Source organism: Cyanistes caeruleus, chromosome 3, assembly GCF_971803275.1.
Source record: "Cyanistes caeruleus chromosome 3, bCyaCae1.hap1.1, whole genome shotgun sequence".
Classification (NCBI taxonomy): domain Eukaryota; kingdom Metazoa; phylum Chordata; class Aves; order Passeriformes; family Paridae; genus Cyanistes; species Cyanistes caeruleus.
This window is the reverse complement of record NC_141703.1, coordinates 26606714-26621531: the sequence shown is the minus strand read 5'-3', so window position 1 is coordinate 26621531 and position 14818 is coordinate 26606714. Positions and strand designations below refer to the sequence as shown.

Here is a 14818-nt window from a genome sequence, read left to right as displayed (position 1 = left end):
CGGGCCCGCGCCCCCACACACCCCTAAATAAACATGTCCTGGGACTTTTCGCTACAGTCCATACTGTAGAGAAAGAGAAATTTGTGGTGAAGTGGTTCTTCACCGTGTAATAAATTACCATATGTATTAAAAATTCGAAAATTGTATAAATGTGACAAATGTGTTTGCAAGGATATAAAATATAAAATGTACAGAAAAACCCCTTCTTGGGGCTGGCCGAAATCTCCTTTGGGGAGAAACTGATTGCAAAACGACACCTTGATAACGAACTTTGGCAAGGCCCATCAACACGAACAAAAAGCAGGACGAGGCTCGTCAAACCTACAATGGAGCTGGCTCAGGGAGATCGTCGGCCTCCGGACCTGAGCAACGCCCTGCAGACTTCTGTGGAAACAATCTGATCAATAGTGAAAAGACAGGCTCCGAAAAACTGAGCCTTGCCAGACCAGGGCTGTTCCTGGTGTTGAGAAAGCGATCAGGAGGAACAAAGAGGAAGGCGCAGTCAAGATATCCATCGGCACCAGCCCGAATTCCCCCGCCCTGCCAGGACAACACAAATTGAAATACATACAGAATCTCCTTTACATATGAGGAGATTCTGGCCGGACACAAGTTAATGTCATCATTCTACGGCAGGAAATTCATTCACTGAACAATCAGAGACACTTAGTGAATGAAACCGGCCTGGAATTTTAGCCTAAGGACACAAAACCTCTATAAAAACCGAGGCTTGGGGACCCTCAGACGTGGATTTGGGAAACCTATACCTTTTGGTGTAGACCCTGTCCACCCAGCGCTGCGCTGATCTTTTTATTGTGGATTTTTATCGTTGTTTCTCTCTTTGTTGTTTATTAATAAATCTATTTCTCATTTCTATCATAAATTTGCCTTTGCGTTTATAACAGATTGGTGCCGTGACTCGGATTGGGAACAGCTGTGGGAGAATCTCGCTGTCCAGGGGGGTACCCCCGCCGATTTCGGCGGCCTGGGAAGTCGAGAACCTCCGCAGCCCACCCCAACATCCGAACCAAATTTGGGAAAGGTAAAAACCACAATAAAAAGAAACGGATCCAGAGAGCTCGGGAAGGCACGGGGCCTTCAAGAAAAGCCGAGGCTTGGTAGCTTGTAAAAAGTCTGAAGTGCACAAAGACATCCTTGCAAGAAAAGTTGCTGTAAGTATTGTGAGGTTGAGCGGGCGATTGGGCAAGTGTGTGTGAGACGTGATCTGATCACGGAGCGAGTGTGGACTTCAAGGCCGCGTTTCCATCCTCCCGCGAGGGAATTGGCCGGCCGCGAAGGAAGCGATTCCGTGTGAGACTCTCTGCCACATTTGTCAATCCCGGGGCTAAAGGGAGTCCCGGAGGACCGATCGCAAAGGGGGTTGAAAGGGGAAGAGGACGTCCCATCGAGCTCGGGAATTAGTAAACTCTTTCAACCCAAAAGAGAACCCAGGGAGGGTTCCGAGGGAAAGGTCAGAGCGCCAAGAAAAACCCCGGTGCAGCAAACCGCGAAGGTGAGTATTGGCAGTCTTTTTGACTTCCCAAGTATAACCGAAAGAACACAACGCAGAGAACAGGTAAGAATTTTCTCTCTTCACTATGGGGCAGAGAAAAAGTAAGGTACAAAAAGAAATTAAGGAAAAGGACCCTTCTGAAAGAACGAAGGAATTGTTAGACATTCCCCCAGAAAGTCCTTTGGGGTGGATGTTGAGAAATTGGGAAAAGTGTCCCGAAAGAAAAAGGAAGTCCAAGGCAAAGATGATCTATTACTGTGCTGAGGTTTGGGGTGGGCAAGAGTTGCGAAATTACCTCATCTGGCCAGTACTAGGTACATTTGAGAAGTGGACATGTAACGAGTTAATCTCTCACGTGGAGCGTAAAGCCTCCTCGGACTCCGAGGAAAAAGAATACGCCCGACTTTGGTTAGCTCCCAAGGTCGGGCTGTTCCCAGTGAAACAGAAAAATGAAATAAAAACAGAAAGTTGGGAACCCCTGGATCACCTGCCCCCACCATACAACGGGCCAGCGGGGCTTCCTGCGGCAGATCAAGTGGTGCCATCAGCACCCACGGGTTCCCCTGGACAACCGGCTGGTGGACACACCCCACAGATAAGGGAAACGGCGCCGGTAACGGCTCCGGCGGCTCCCCCGATGTCCCCGCCAACTGAAACCACGGCAACCACAGCCCTCTCAGGGGCCAGGGGAATGCAAGGCTGGAAAACACCTTATCCCCCGTTGCCAGTCCAACCACCACTGCCGGGACCCTCAAAAACAACAGAAAGTACCCCATTTGATAAGGTGGGTACAGCGGAATATCCGCAAACAATAAGAGAACCAATGTTTGAGAATCTTAGTTCCCCTCCCTCAAGTCGAACTCGCTACAAAGCGAGATCGATGCATGAGGATTGGGGAGAAAACGAAAGTAGGCATCGAATGTTTCCCCTCAGAGAAGTGCCTACCGCCCCAGGAGTTATTGGATTTGTAAATGTACCCCTTAATTCAGGGGACGTGCGGGCATTCAAAAAGGAGATGGGGCGATTGTTAGACGACCCGTTTGGGGTGGCGGAGAAGTTAGACGAATTTCTAGGAAGTAGTATTTACACTTATGAGGATCTCATGTCTATATTGAGATCGTTGTTCAGCCAGGAGGAAAGGGAAATGATCAAACAGGCAGGTATCAGAGACTGGGAGCGGCGAAACCCGCAGGGGACGCCAGGAAGCCAAAAATGGCCCGGCGTAAACCCGAGTTGGAGTGCCCAAACAGAAGAAGGAAGAAGGAACATGATTGATTTAAGAAACATGATTGTACAAGGAATAAGGGAAGCGGTTCCCCGAGGACAAAATATCAGTAAAGTATTCGGGGAATGCCAAGGAAAGGAAGAATCTCCCACAGAGTGGTTAGAAAGACTGAGGCGAAGTTTACAGATATATTCTGGAACGGACCCCAGCTCTCCAGTGGGAGAGGTTTTGCTAAAAACACAGTTCGTAGCAAAATCATGGGAGGACATAAGAAGGAAATTAGAGAAGGTTGATGGGTGGCAAGAGAAAAGTTTACAAGAGCTTCTAAGAGAAGCTCAAAAAGTATATATGCGAAGGGAAGACGAAAAACAGAAACTGCAGGCCAAAATCCTAGTGGCCGCAGTAAAAGAAGTTCAAAAACAAGAACAGAAACAAGGTAAGACATTACCGAAAAAGCCACAGGGGTCGCAAAAGGACAACCCGGCTCCCCGAAAAAATCCTCCAGAATGTTTTTATTGCAAAAAGGTAGGGCACTTCCAACGGGATTGCCGGCAGAAACAAAAAGATGAGAAAATATTTCAAGAAGACTAGGGAGGTCTTGGGCTCTTTCAGATGGGGACATTAACAGCAACGGAGCCCTTGATAAAACTTAAAGTAGGTCCCCATCGCCAGGAAATTGAATTTTTAGTCGACACGGGAGCTGAAAGAAGCACCCTACAGAAATTACCCAAGGGATGCCTCACAAGCAAAGAAAAGGTGGTTGTAATTGGCGCAAAGGGAGACCCTTTTAAGGTCTCTGTAATAAAAGATGTAAAAATTGAATCTGAAAATAAAGTTTGTTTAGGAAATTTGTTGTTAGTAGAGGAAGCGGATTATAATTTATTAGGGAGAGATATGATTATTGCATTAGGGATAAACATTGTGGTGAAAGATTCCGAATTAGTAATAAAAATATTCCATTTAACGCCAAAAGATGAGAAAGAAATTGATCCTCAGGTGTGGCATTCCAAGGGAGAGGTGGGGAAATTGAATATTCCCCCCATCAAAATTGAGATAGAAAACCCGGATGATCCAATCAGGATCAAGCAATATCCCATCCCTATAGAAGGGAGAAGGGGTTTAAAACTAGTAATTGACGACCTCCTCAAAGGAGGAACTCTCGAGCCGTGCATGTCCCAACATAACACCCCCATCCTGGCCGTAAAGAAAGCAGATGGGAGTTTCCGACTGGTTCAGGATCTGAGAGCAGTAAATGCTCGGACCCGAACCAGGTTCCCAGTCGTAGCCAACCCCTATACTTTACTAAACAGACTCTCGCCTGAGGATGTTTGGTACAGTGTGATTGACTTAAAGGATGCATTCTGGACCTGTCCTTTGGATGAAGGGAGTAGAAATTTCTTTGCATTTCAATGGGAGGATCCTGACACGAACAGAAATCAACAGTTAAGGTGGACTGTCCTCCCACAAGGCTTCGTGGAATCACCAAACTTGTTCGGACAAGCATTGGAACAACTACTCACACAATTTCATCCGGAGGAAGGGACAAAACTATTACAATACGTAGATGATTTATTAATTGCTGGGACGACTGAGGAACAAGTTAAAAGGAGCACAATTTCGTTGTTAAATTTCCTAGGACAGAAGGGCTTGAAGGTGTCCAAATCTAAGCTGCAGTTCACAGAGCCCGAGGTAAAGTATCTAGGGCATTGGATATCACAGGGTAAAAAGAAGTTAGATCCTGACAGGGTAGCAGGAATTCTCATACTTCCTGCCCCAAAAACGAAAAGACAAATAAGACAGTTTTTAGGACTTTTGGGATACTGCCGGCAGTGGATTGAAGGATTTAGCGAAAAGGTAAAATTTTTGTATGAAAGATTAAACACGGACCGACTAAAATGGACAGCGCAGGATGAAAGTAAGTTCCAGGAGCTGAAAAATGCACTTATTACTGCTCCGGTTCTAACTTTACCTGACACGAATAAAGAGTTCCAATTGTTTGTCGACGTCAGTGGACAAACAGCCCAAGGAGTTCTGACCCAGGAGTGGGCAGAAAAGAAAAAACCAATAGGATTTCTATCGAAAATCCTAGATCCGGTCAGCCGAGGTTGGCCTACTTGCTTGCAGGCAATTGTTGCGGTAGCTCTGTTGGTCGGGGAAGCAAAAAGGATAACCTTTGGAGCCCCTTTAACAGTATATACCCCACATGATGTAAGAAATGTCTTACAACAAAAAGCCGAGAAATGGCTGACTGATTCGAGGCTTCTGAAATATGAAGCGATGTTAATCAGTTCGCCGGGTCTCGAGCTGAGAACAACCACTGCCCAAAATCCAGCGCAGTTTTTATTCGGGGAACCAACAGGCGAGCTACTCCATAATTGCATCGAAGCAGTAGAGCTGCAAACTAAGATAAGACCGGACTTGGAAGACCAGGAGTTAGAAGGTGGAGAAAAATGGTTCATTGATGGATCATCGAAAATGGTAGAAGGTAAAAGAAAATCGGGTTATGCCATCATAAATGGTATGACGGGACAAATCATAGAATCAGGTCCCCTGCAAGCAAACTGGTCGGCCCAGGCCTGTGAGCTATTTGCTCTCCTAAAAGCCCTCAAAGGCTTGAAAGGAAAAAGGGGAACCATTTACACAGACTCAAAGTACGCATTTGGGGTAGTGCATACTTTCGGAAAAATATGGGAAGAACGAGGACTAATAAATACGAAAGGAAAAGGATTAATACACGGAGAGATCATTAAGCAAATTTTAGAAGCAGTCAGGGAGCCACTGGAGGTGTCGGTTGTCCATGTAAGGGGACACCAAACTGGGTGGCAATTTCAAACCAGAGGAAACAATTGGGCAGACAAGGAGGCAAAACGAGCGGCATTGTTAACGGTAAGTATTCCCGAAGTTAGTCACAAGGAATCACCAGAGGTGTCCGCGCTCCCATCGGAGAAGGAGCTGGAAGACTTCAAAAAGGTAGGGGGGCAATTTAAAGACAAAAAATGGTGGTTACCTGATGGGAGGGAACTAGTTCCCAAAAGCATAGCAAGGGGAATACTCCGGAGACTGCATGAACAAACACATTGGGGAACCAGAGCATTGGCAGAACAATTTTTGAAATTTTTTGGGTGTAAGGGAATCTTCGAACTTGCCAAGCAAGAGGTACAAGGGTGCGTGGTATGCCAGAAAGTCAACCGATCAAATTCGAAACAAACAAAATTGGGGGGTCGGCCACTTTCATATCGACCTTTCGAAAGAATTCAGGTAGATTTCACTGAACTACCAAAAATTGGAAGAAACAAGTATCTGCTAGTAATAGTAGACAAATTAACACATTGGGTGGAGGCTTTTCCTAGAGCAAAAGCCACAGCCCAGACCGTATCCAAAATTCTGTTAGAGGAGATAATTCCGAGATATGGGATAGTGGACCATATCGATTCAGATCAAGGCACGCACTTCACATCGAAAATCATCAAACAATTATCAGAAGCATTAGGAATCCGGTGGCAATATCACACCCCTTGGCACCCTCAAAGCTCTGGGCAAGTGGAAAGGATGAACCAAACACTAAAATCACAATTATCTAAATTAATAATAGAGACAAAATTAACCTGGGTTCGGTGTCTCCCTCTGGCGTTGTTAAACATTCGGACCATGCCCCATTCAGAAACGGGTTTGTCCCCTTTTGAGATGCTGTATGGAATGCCATATCAGCACGGGATGCCCGTGTCACATCCTCAAGCAGAGGATGCACAATTACAACCATATCTCATCTCTGTAAATAAAAATTTACAGGAGCTCAGGAAGAGAGGATTGATTCCCCAAAGTGTCACCTTGGGATTTCCAATCCACAAAATTCAACCGGGAGATAAAGTATTAATCAAGGTCTGGAAAGAGCTACCCCTCGGCCCACATTGGGAAGGCCCTTATCTCGTTCTTCTGACAACCGATACTGCAGTACGGACAGCCGAGAAAGGGTGGACACATCACTCTCGAGCAAAGAAAGTTCCGGACTGCAGCGCCACTGAGTGGAAAGTCACCACCCCGCCGGGAGAGCTGAAGATCAAACTACGGAGACATCGCAAATGAACAATAACGAAAGGATAAGTTGCGAAATCCGCGATTGCTATTGTTTTCCCTTTGTACATTTTAAGTGTGCTTATTGTAAGCAGACTTGGGTAACTCATTGCTTAAGGGGGTATAGGCCAAGGGGACTGTGCACTAGGTGCTACGAAAGGGAATTAGAACAGACCAATAAGTTTCTAATACTCGCTACCCGGGCGGGCCTTTTGGAACTCGACTCTCCGGAGTGGTTCCTGTTTTACCGAAAAGGAATAAGGGGTCAACTTGATTGTAAGGCAGAGCCCCTGAAAATAGAGTGTCGTAGAACCGTGCAAGTACCGTGCCGGTTTGATACAGTCAAGGCTTCTCGGTGGGCGACCTTCAAGCGAAGGTTCGCCATCAGGACATCAAGGGCCCCTGAAGACAGTCCTTGCTGCCGAGAAGATGGTTATCCCCGCCGTATGCTATTATACGGGCGGAGGGAATGGCAGAGGGATGCAATTGTGGGGAATCCTGATGCTCCTGAGCCTAGCCACGTACTCGACCAAAGGAATGGGGTCCGAGGTGTCCCCAGGGGAGGGTCCCCTGGGGAAGTGTGAGCAATGTAAAATTGCCACGAGAATCGAAGGACTGACTGTCTGCCCACCTGAATTACACTCGGGAGAATGCTGGTTAAACGACACGCAATTCAAAATGTGCAAATTGGAAGAAAAAATCTGGTGTTCTAACCCTGGAGCGAGTATTAGAAAAAGACCAATTCGGACCTCGGAAGAACTAGGGGTTATGATGACCCACTTACGGAGTAAAAGAGAGATAAAGGGGATTCCCCCGATCTCGGTCTGCGGACAGTGTAACAAAACTGTCTGGATCGGAGGGAGAGAACAATCAACCTTTTTAGCATACCACCGAGTTAACCCTGTTTGCTACAACAAAGCAAACTTAAAACCGTGTTTAATGGGTGATAAATTGTACTGGGAAGGGAAAAATTTGAAACATGAAAAGAAAATGGCATTCAATAACGAACCAATAGTTTTAGACCTATTGGAACCAAATGATGAAAGGGTATGTCTCCAGTTTGACCCGGTGTTTTGTTTTTCGAAGGACGGGGAAGGGTTAGATCCGGAAAATAAAATAAAACAGCTAACATTAGAAATAAAACGACGAGAAATGGAAAACAAAAGAAAGAGGTTAGAACAAGAGAGGTTAAACTCTCTCAGTGAACATTATGAACAATTGGAAAAACAATATGACAATTGGAAATTGCCAAATCCAAATCAAAATCTATTCGCAGATCTAATGCAAGAGATAGCCACCGAATTGAGTTTATCCAATTGTTGGATATGTGGTGGTTTGAAATCAGCCGAAAGGTGGCCTTGGAAGGGAGAGGCATTGACCCCAGAACAATTATTAAAATGGACAGGTTTAATATTATCCAAAACAACCCAGAGACCAGAAGGGTGGGTGATTGACAAGAGAATAATCGGAACATTTTGTATCAGCCGGGAAGGAAAAGAATTTACTGACCTAGTAGGGTATACCCCTTGTGTAAATACTCTCGCAGTAAATTCAGACAAAAAGACAAAAATCTGGCAACCAGAGCCACCCGAAGGATATTGGAACTCCTATCGGGAAAATGACTGTGAATGGATAGAAGATATTGGGCTTTGCTGGAACAAAAAGCTGGGGGCCAATCCCTTTCATTCATTCATAGGCCTGAGGGACTACTGGGAGGATCCGGCAAGAATTAGCAGAAATTGGGAAGCACCCGATGGGATTTACTGGGTATGCGGGAAAAAAGCATACAGTGAATTACCACGGAAATGGAAAGGGTCATGCACACTCGGAATCATTCGACCATTTTTCTTTACTCTACCTAAAGATGAAAGTAAGTCTTTAGGTGCTCCCCTCTTTGAAACTCTGGCCCGACAAAAAAGGGATTTAAAAAAGGGACTACCAATGGCAGGAGGCAGTCAAAAGTGGAAGGAGGAGGAATGGCCCGCGGAAAGGATCATACAATATTATGGTCCGGCCACCTGGGCTAATGATGGCAGTTGGGGTTATAGAACCCCCATCTACCTCCTCAATCGACTCATCAGACTGCAGGCAGTGGTAGAAGTAGTCTCAAACCACACTTCAGAAGCCCTGGAACTCCTAGCAAAACAACATTCGCAGATGAGAGCTTTTGTGTACCAGAACAGACTAGCTCTCGATTATTTGCTAGCCGAGGAGGGAGGAGTGTGTGGAAGGTATAACGAATCCGAGTGTTGCATGGAGATAGATGACTACGGGGAAACTATAAAGGGTCTAGCTGCGGAAATTAAAAAGGTAGCGCATGTCCCTGTCCAAAAATGGAATTCTATCTTGCAAGCCTCATGGTGGGACCAAATTTTTGGACAAGGGGCTTGGTGGAAAAAGCTAGTATTCTTTATAGGGTGTTCCGCGGCCGGAGTCATCTTCCTGCCCTGTTTAATTCCATGCCTGATTAGATTAATTCACTCCGTGGTTCAAGGGATGCAGATTGCCGCCCTCCCAGTAGAACCAGAAAAAGCACAAAATAAAACAGCTCTTCTCTCAAAATTATTATTATTAGAAGAAGAGAAAGAAAGTGAAGAAGCAGTACAAGCTTTAAAAGACTTTGAGAGCAAACACATGTTGTCAATTGAAAATGATGATTTAGAAACAGATAGAGAAAGACACTAAAAGAAAAAAGGTAAAAAGGAATACAAATATTCCTCTTTTCAAAAGGTTAAACTATTTCAGTTTGCACGAATTTTTAATGTGATAAATTATTAGGTGGGGGACTGTAATAAATTACCATATGTATTAAAAATTCGAAAATTGTATAAATGTGACAAATGTGTTTGCAAGGATATAAAATATAAAATGTACAGAAAAACCCCTTCTTGGGGCTGGCCGAAATCTCCTTTGGGGAGAAACTGATTGCAAAACGACACCTTGATAACGAACTTTGGCAAGGCCCATCAACACGAACAAAAAGCAGGACGAGGCTCGTCAAACCTACAATGGAGCTGGCTCAGGGAGATCGTCGGCCTCCGGACCTGAGCAACGCCCTGCAGACTTCTGTGGAAACAATCTGATCAATAGTGAAAAGACAGGCTCCGAAAAACTGAGCCTTGCCAGACCAGGGCTGTTCCTGGTGTTGAGAAAGCGATCAGGAGGAACAAAGAGGAAGGCGCAGTCAAGATATCCATCGGCACCAGCCCGAATTCCCCCGCCCTGCCAGGACAACACAAATTGAAATACATACAGAATCTCCTTTACATATGAGGAGATTCTGGCCGGACACAAGTTAATGTCATCATTCTACGGCAGGAAATTCATTCACTGAACAATCAGAGACACTTAGTGAATGAAACCGGCCTGGAATTTTAGCCTAAGGACACAAAACCTCTATAAAAACCGAGGCTTGGGGACCCTCAGACGTGGATTTGGGAAACCTATACCTTTTGGTGTAGACCCTGTCCACCCAGCGCTGCGCTGATCTTTTTATTGTGGATTTTTATCGTTGTTTCTCTCTTTGTTGTTTATTAATAAATCTATTTCTCATTTCTATCATAAATTTGCCTTTGCGTTTATGACAACCGTTTCGAAGTGAAAGACTGTCCGTAGGATTTGGCCCGAGGGAATGGCCTGAAGCTGTGCCAGGAGAGGTTTCAGTTGGATATCAGGGAGAGGTTCTTCCCCCAGAGGGTGGCTGGGCACTGGAACAGGCTCCCCAGGGAAGTGGTCACGGCACCAAGCCTGACTGAGTTACAGAAGCTTTAGGACAGCACTCTGAGGCACATGGTGTGACTTTTGGGGATGGTGCTGTGCAGGGCCGGGGGTTGGGCTCCTTGGGTGATCCTTGTGGGTCCCCTCTGGCTCAGCATTCTGTGATTCCGTGATTCCTATGGAGATCTGCCCTGAGAGCTCCCTTCGGCTGCTGCAGCCTTGTGGTGAAAATGTTCCCTCAGGACTTTGCTGGGATGGTGGATGGTGTGTCTATGAGGAGTTTTTCTATGAGTCTTGAATCTCCCAGGCATTTTTGGTGTCGCACAGATTGGGGAATCATTTACTAGGACACTGCTGAAACATGTCAGCTTTTACTACTGAAACCCAAGTAGTGTGAACCATTAAAATGTCTGATTTGAAGTAATTTGGCCAATACATCTCGGAGCAGGTATGTATGGAACAAGAAGAAGAATGGCCTGTGTTTGCTTCAATGGAGAAAGAAGACTTGTGTCAGGGTTACAGTGTGGAGAAAGCCACAAAGGTGGCAGGTGGTCACAAGTAAATAGTCTCCATTTGAGGAAAATGGATTCATATGCCCTCTCTTGAATTATTTGCAATAGCTGCACTTTGATGTAAAACTGTTTGATTTCAGTGATTTGCTCCATTTATTAGTTAGGCCAGCTTTTCACCTCACGCTGTGTCATCTTTTGGGGGCCAAATCTTCTCTGGTGCCATTGAATGTGTGTGCTGCAGACGGCAGATACTTGTGCCTGCTGTAAAGCATAAATTTATTCTGGGTTTGGTTTTTGGTTTTTTTTTTTCACTCAACTGCATTTGTAGGTCTGCTACTTTTTCATATTTTGGAAACCAACATCCTGGGGAAAGCAAAATCCTTGTTCATCTTTCCATTAGATCACATTATGAAGAAACTAATCCCTGTGATAGTTTCTTTGGATCCAACAGTCCTATCTAGTGAGGGTTATCATGTTCAACTTCCCTAAAGACAACTTCTGGGTGTCCAAATCGCTTCCATGGCAGGATACAATCAAGCTTTTGTACCTACAATTCTCAGAAACTCGTGGCTTGTAACAAGTACTACCATTCCACTCATTGCATTTGTTTGTTTAAAATGCTCTTCAAAATCAGTACAGAAATAACAGCATATGTATTCATCAGCTTGTTGGCCTTTCTGTGTACAAAAAAAGATGTTTGAGTGGGATTTTGATAACATTTAGAAACTGCTGAGTGGTGGAGCCCGTGATTTGTCCTATGTGGCACGTTTCCCTCTTAGACTAGGTGTAACAATAAATCCCCAGAGATCAGTGGATTCTGTTCAGTGTGAGACATCAGGGTAGCAAACTGCAATAATTCAGAGAGAACAAGATAAATTTAAAAATCATAGAATCATAGAATGGTTTGGGTTGGAAAGGACCTCCAAAAATTGTCAAGTTTTAATCCCCCTGTGAAGGGCAGGGGTACTTTCCACTAGACCAGGTTTCTCAAAGCCCCATCCAACCTGAGCTTGAATGTCTCCAGGAACAGAGCATTCACAGTTTCTCTGGGCAACCCATTCCAGTGCTTCACACCCTCATCATAAAATGTTTCTTCCTTGTATCTAGTCCGAATCTACCCTCTTTTAGTTTAAATATCTCAGTAGAGAAACTGAGTTTGAAACTTCATGAAATGCAGAACAAAAAAATGAAATAAAATATGAAAATTAGGAGTTGGTGCTAACCACTAAGATAGAAATCTTGGCTGGGGAAGAAAAAAAAGATGCACAGGAAGTGTGGGGGTTGGAAGAGATGAAAATGCTCTTGTTGGGGATGGGTGACAGTTAAGAACAGCCGTGGTCACCAGGAGCTGCTCTGAAGCACAGAGAAGACCTCTCATCTGTAGGATCTTGGAGTGGTCCAGGGAACGCTCTATGAACGTGGGGAAACAGGTACAGAAATGCACACAGAGAGTGTTATATCTCTGTTAGCATCTATCTGGTTCTAACATTGTCAAAGCAGAGTACATCATCTCATGTTGCTCCTTAACATGTGTTATGTGCTGCTTTTTCATGTTTTCCTGAAAATTTAGCTCATCTCAGTGAGATGTTTCTGGGGCTAGAGCTCAGAGGAATGGTTGCTTAAGCTATGCTGGGGGGCTAAAGCAGTGTGGCTCCAGGGGCTCTGCTCAGGTGGGCTCCAGTCCTGTTTCTTCAACAGGAAGCAGGTCTGACATCAGCTGTCATGAAGTAGCTGGTCATTCAAAGAAAGCACCCACATGGACAGACTCCATAGTTTTGCTCTTTCACTAGGAGTTACACAGGCATGTGGGCAAATAGATCTGGCTGACACATCATGTGAACAGCAAGATCTTTGTGAACTGGTGTTTGAGGCTTAAAAATTATTTTAGGTGTGAACAGGGGAAATTTTGAATGTTACGTAGTTTCAAATAATATGTAAGTTTGTCATTCAGATTCAAAGCCAGTAGACAGCAAAAGTACTGTAATGGTTAAGAGGTGTTGATATACCTACTGCTTTGCTTAATAATACTTTTAACAGTGGGTATGGAGAGTCAGTTAAATTGATTTCCAAATTTGCACTCAAGTATCTTAAATCTTGAGAGGAAGTGAAGGGCTCCAGTGCAAGTCATAGTAAGACTTTCTCATTTTGTGGAAGTTCCTTTATTTTTATCTAATTTTAGATATCTTCTTTCTTTTTTTCTAAAAACACCTATAGACATGATATGTGCTGGTGCTATCACATAGCTTCTTTCTGCTGCTTTTAAATTACTGCTTCTGAGTCAGTTTGGTGCTTGCACATTTCATAGAATCACAGAACAATTCAGATTGGAGAATACTTTCAAGATCATCTCGTTTCAACCTCCCTGCCATAGGCAGGGTCACCTTCTACCAGACCAGGTACACTTGATCCAGTAAAAGTGAGCGTGTTCGCTTTCAATTTGTACATGGAAAAGTCTTCTTTGATATTTTAAAGTGTCCTTCTTTCTTGCTTGAGTATTGTAACTGAAGTGAGGCCTCTGAAATGGAGGTGTATTGAGGTAGAAGTTCTCTCTGAAGCTCAGAAGCAGGTGTCAGTCTTTCTGGGAAGGTTTCAGAGGTGGCCTCTAATTCAGCAGTTTTGCTCAGGTAAGTGGAAAAAGTGCATGACCTTCTACTATCCTCATTCTGAAGATTTTCTTCTTCATCCCTGCAACCCCAAACCCATGTGGGCTCCTGTTCCCAATGTTGTGTATAAGTACTGCAGACCAACCAAGGGGCAGCCCTTGGCAATCCCCACTTTACAGAGGCAGAATATCTGAATTGCTCCTATGGGGTGTGACTCTCCCTCAGCTGCCTGCAGCATGGCTAAATTTGGAAAAAGGTTTTATTTTGATTTTCAATGTGTCTAAAAAAGGTGATTTGGGAAATGGACTGAACTTGATAAACTGAGGACACCTGTGGCATGCATGGAAGGGGAGAAGAATGGAAAGGAAAGCAGTTGGATTTATCTTGTCTCCTACCAGTGTTCTTTAATTATCTTACAGAATTCGTGCCTTTTCATACAGAAATTGTGTCATCTCTTCTACTTCTAGGCTTATTAGTGTGACATTTCTGTACCTGATTTTCTATTATTTGATTGCTCATGATGAACTATGTGAGCTGTCAAAAACACAATCTGCAATTAAAGTGAGGCCTGTATTTAAATTTCCTCCTTCTTATTTTATCTTGGCTTACACAACTGCTGTAAATCAAGCCTGCCTCTTCCAAACATCTTTCATCCTATTAGTCACTGTCAGGCAAGTTTGACAGGTCTCCAAAAGCAGAGTTAGTTTCTGCAAGTTTTGTGGAAGTTGGTGTCAAGATTAGAGAGATGTGGACAGACTAGTGCCCCCTTTCCCTCAAGGAAGGCCAGAGCTCCAGCTAAGAAGTTACCTTCTCCTTTTGGCAGTCCAGTGAGGATGTGTATGGCTCAGGATTGCAAATGGATATTGTGTCAGAAGGTTTCAAGGACATGGGAGGACAGGGACTAGAGTTAATATGGAGAAAGAGAAGCTGGAGCTTGGCAAATAATTTGGGGGCCACATGATAAGTAGTTGATAAAGGAACTAGCCTTTGTGGGTTTGCTGCTCATAGAACGTTCTTTGTCCTGCAGTTATTTAGGTGATGCAAACCTATTGCTGTAAAGCAAAGAATCTTAGTATTTGTTCTCTGCAGCAGGTTTTTATTCATTTCAGTGGTGAGTGAATCCCATTGATTGTATCAAAATAACCAAGATCACATTTACCTTTGTTTTTCCCAAGAG

At 44.3% G+C, this 14818-nt stretch overlaps 1 protein-coding gene across 1 annotated transcript; it reads left to right on the top strand.

Moving 5' to 3' along the window:
- Positions 1-105: 105 nt before the first annotated feature.
- Positions 106-7534, top strand: LOC147654026 (uncharacterized). Its single transcript, XM_086880278.1, has 2 exons — positions 106-2297; positions 6528-7534. Exons 1-2 carry the CDS (start codon positions 1599-1601, stop codon positions 6819-6821), a joined length of 993 nt encoding a protein of 330 aa, XP_086736404.1. The 5' UTR covers positions 106-1598; the 3' UTR covers positions 6822-7534.
- Positions 7535-14818: the final 7284 nt, after the last annotated feature.

What these genes read in the sequence shown, in the direction of transcription:
- LOC147654026 (XM_086880278.1), top strand. Translation starts at nt 1,599, where the DNA reads ATGGGGCAGAGAAAAAGTAAGGTACAAAAAGAAATTAAGGAAAAGGAC. An exon ending in AAAGTACCCCATTTGATAAG is followed by an intron (nt 2,298 to 6,527) that starts GTGGGTACAGCG and finishes AAAAATTTACAG; the next exon opens with GAGCTCAGGAAGAGAGGATT.